Below are 3,913 nucleotides of genomic sequence, written 5' to 3' on the forward strand. Positions count from 1 at the left end.
CCCCACCGCCCTTGCTGTCCCCCAACTTCAGGGTTCCATATCTTGTGTCCCTCTTTCTGGAAGGTTCTTCTTTGTGGTCTCACCTTCCAGGCCATTACCCCCCAGCCCCGTCTCCCTCGGAGCACCCTGTTTATAGGTAACCGGGTGTCTTGGGGTCTTCTGTTTTCTAATTTGCTGGCTGTTCCCCTCAATGGGCTGGTAGCTCGTGAAACGGGCGCCAGATTCGCTGTGGTCACCGGTGAGTGTCCAGCATCCAGTGACGTAAGGAGCCTCAGTGACTCTGCCCTGAGTGGTCAAGGCGACAGATGAGGCTAGTGGAGGAAGAATTCCTGGAAGGGGGTGTGGGCAGGAGGCAAGCTTTTTCTTGGCCCCTGAGGTCAGGGAGGAAGTGGGACAACACACAGGGTCAAAGCAGGGCGTTCTAAGTGAGACCGTGTCAGGCCATGGTCCTCTGCTACCTCTAAGATCAACTCCCAGTATTTCTAGAGTCAGATTGGGCGTGAATTCCAGCTGTGCCACTCCCCTGCTGAGCAACCTTACGTACATTCCTTAACCTCTCTGAGCCACACATCCGTCTCCGTAAAACGCAAGCGATAATGCCCACCTCCCTGAGTGGTCACAAGGCTGACATCATGGGGATCTCACAGATCGCACAGATCTCATTTCTGGAACATAGATCTCGTTTATACAGCATCGAACACTGTAGTGTGATTCAACAAATATGCTGAATATTTGGCTCCCAGTTCAGGACCTGGGTCAAAGGCCCAGCTCTGTCACTTGCACGCTCTATGACTCCAGGCCAGTGAGTATCCCTCTCTGAGCTTCAAGCAACTCGTCTATCACTGGGGGCTCGTAACTGCGTTTCCCACATAAACACTGTGAGAATGAGACCAGATCGCGCAGGTAACTGCTGTGCAGCACAGTGTCTGGCCCGGGGTAAGGACCTGTTATCATCATCAGGAATAGCTCTGGAGTATCTGGAGGCCCGTAGCCTCGGACTAAGGGAAGATGGGGGGCAAGGGTGTATTTGCACACATGGAGCTATATGGAATGGGTAGGGAAACTGAGGCCCAGAGAAAGGAAGGGCTTTTCCAGGAGTCGCAGAGGCAGAGCAATGACCACAGACAAGGGGAAGGGCCTCCTTCCCCCTCTCAGTGGGGGATTACAGTCGGATGAGGAGCAGGACCGTGGGCAGGGAATGGGCCCTTTAAATCCTAAGCTCCACCTTTGTTTAGAAGGGTCTTTGGGGGAGTATAAAAGGGGGGTGCAGTTCCTCTCTGCTCCAAAAAAGCACCTGCTGCTCTTGCCCAACGGCCCCCAAGCCCTGGCTTCTCTCTAGCCGCCCCCCTCTTCCCGCCCCCGCCCCCCCCCCCCCGCCCCCCCGCCTGGGAGCCATGCAGCTGCCGCCCTTTGACATGTGGAAGGACTACTTCAACCTGAGCCAGGTGCTGTTGGCCCTGATCCAGAGTGGGGGGCAAAGGTCCGAGGCCCAGGGGAATGGGGACCCGAGGCCCGGGCCCTCTCTGGGGCTGGAGCAGGGCGTGGGAGGGCCAGGGGCCGGCAGAGGACTGGCCACCCTGTGTAATTTCTGCAAGCACAACGGGGAATCGCGGCACGTCTACTCCTCACACCAGCTGAAGACCCCAGAGGGCGTGGTGGTGTGCCCTATTCTGCGGCATTATGTGTGTCCCCTGTGCGGGGCCACCGGGGGCCAGGCCCACACGCTCAAGTACTGCCCACTCAACGGCGGCCAGCAGTCTCTCTACCGCCGCAGCGGGCGCAATTCGGCCGGCCGCAAGGTCAAGCGCTGAGGACACAAGGTGCCCATCCCGCAGCAGCCCCCCGATCCTCCTGGTCTAGTCTCCGCCAAGTCCCCGGACCCTCCCCGCCAACTCCCCCAGCCCTTGGGAGCTTCTGGCTCCCAGAGCTCCGTCCCTGCTGGATCCTGAAACACTGGAGGCTACTGGGGAACCAGGCCAGCTCTGCCCCCCAGGGGACCTCACAGGCCTTAGAGTTCTGAACTGGGGGTGTCTGTGGATTCTGGGTGCTGCAGGACGGCACGGCCTTGGGGCTCCTTCTGGGCCCCCCGTTCAAGGCTCTTTTCATCTTTCCCGGGCTGCTGGGGATGCGAGCACTGCCTGCCCCCTTGACTTCTCAGCCCCGTGGTTCCATTCCTTCTGGAATTCCTGGACCAGTGGACCTACAGGACCCAGCGTGCTCTCCCAGGCCCGCCCTTAGAATTTGGAGAGAGTGAGCAAGACTGGCTTGGATGCTCGAGCTGAGAACTTCCAAGATGGGATTCTGACGCAAAACCTGCCTTGTCCACCTTCTTCAGCTACCTGTAGACCCACCGGTTTCATCACAGACCTCCCTGGACTGTTCCTTCCCTGCCCCAGCAGCCCATTCCATCAGGAGCTGGGAAAGGGAGGGGACATGATGCAGTGGGGGGAGGGGGTGCGGGGGAGGGACCTGGTCTTCCAAGGCTTCTCTGGGAGTGGAGAGCCTTGGGGTGCTCGGACAGCCCTCAGCTCCCCCTGGTCGACCTTCTTGTTGATTCTGTTTCACTGCCCTCTCATCCCCAACCGCAAGTCACCGCTGGGCGGTTCCCAAGCAGGAGGAGGGCATCTCTCCACTGCCTCCCTTCTACCTTTCAAATCCTCATGGCTTGTTAAAGGTCTTTTTTTTTCCCCCTCCCATTTTTTCCCCATCCTCCAACACTTAATCCACGAAGCTCCGACAAAAAAGGGGTTTTAGTGCCCACTTGAGAAAGGCAACTGCCTCAGTTTTCTTTTAGGGGAAATGAAAAGAAAGAGCTCCAGTCAGATTGTAAGTTGCTCATTTTTTGGCTCAGGGCTGGGGGCCTGGTGTTCAGTTCTGGTGAATAAAGAGCGTTTCTGGTTGTCTTTGAAATCACTCTGGTTCAGTCTTCTCCCCTGGAGACTGGGGGAGGGAGCTACGTTTGCCCCAGTAGGGAGGCAGAACAGGAAGGGGTCCTGGGTTCCTCTCACAATATGCCCCCCCCTTCACATTCCCTGACACAGGTCACCTAGGGACTGGTCCCCACGTCCAAGCCTCCACCTTATCCTCATATTCCTTTTCCAGCCCTTCCTGGGGCTCTGTCCAGGGGTCCCCCTCCTTCCCCGCTAGACCACAGGTCTTCCAGGACCAACCTGATGGGAGTTCTTTTTTGTTTGTTTGTTCGTCTTGTTTTAAAGATTTTACTTATCAAAGAGCGCAGCAGGCAGAGGGAGAAGCAGGCTCCCCCATGTGGGACTCCATCCCAGGACCCCAGGACCCCAGGACCACACCCCGAGCCAAAGGCAGGTGCCTAACCAACTGAGCCACCCAGGCATCCTTGATGGTAGTTCTTAAACTTCGGCTCCCAGATCACCTTTGGAGAGGTGATGGGAAAAAATGATCCTCAGCCCCTTGAAAATCCACATATGCACAAGTCATCTGAGGGTTTCTTTTATCCCAGCAGGCCACAAATACTTATTGATCGCTTATCTTGTGCCAGGCATCTTTCGAGGAACTGGTGGGTACAGCAGGGAACAAAGATGACATGTGAGCAAAATCCAAATGAAACGAGGCAAGCAGAGACTATCTGGAGGAACGGCATTCCGAGCAGAGAGGACAGCAGATTCAAAGGCCCTGCGGTGGCGGGAGGCCGGCTGAGTCATAAGAGTGAAGGTCAGAGAGTCACGTGGGAAGGGCAGTTGAGAATCTTGCAGACCCTGGTTCTGCAAGTTCTCTAGTGAGAACTTGACCTTTATGCCCCCCCCACCCCCCCCCCCCCCCCCCCCCCCCCCCCCCCCCCCCCGCCCCAGACCATGATGCCATGGGCCCCTTCGTATGTACCTTAGTCACACAGAGACCAGAGATCCCAGTTTAGGACCTCGCAAAAACACAGCTC

At 57.1% G+C, this 3,913-nt stretch overlaps 1 protein-coding gene across 1 annotated transcript; it reads left to right on the plus strand.

Moving 5' to 3' along the window:
- The first annotated feature begins 1,394 nt into the window (after positions 1 to 1,394).
- Positions 1,395 to 1,811, plus strand: LOC111160545 (nanos C2HC-type zinc finger 2). The gene has a single exon (XM_022523721.1). It carries the CDS (start codon positions 1,395 to 1,397, stop codon positions 1,809 to 1,811), a length of 417 nt encoding a protein of 138 aa, XP_022379429.1.
- The last annotated feature ends 2,102 nt before the right edge of the window (positions 1,812 to 3,913 follow it).

Source organism: Enhydra lutris, unplaced genomic scaffold (genome assembly GCF_002288905.1).
Source record: "Enhydra lutris kenyoni isolate GAN:26980312 unplaced genomic scaffold, ASM228890v2 scaffoldscaffold77, whole genome shotgun sequence".
Taxonomy (NCBI): Eukaryota; Metazoa; Chordata; class Mammalia; order Carnivora; family Mustelidae; genus Enhydra; species Enhydra lutris.

Excerpts from the sequence above, each read along its gene's own strand:
- LOC111160545 (XM_022523721.1), top strand. The coding sequence starts at position 1,395 with ATGCAGCTGCCGCCCTTTGACATGTGGAAGGACTACTTCAACCTGAGC.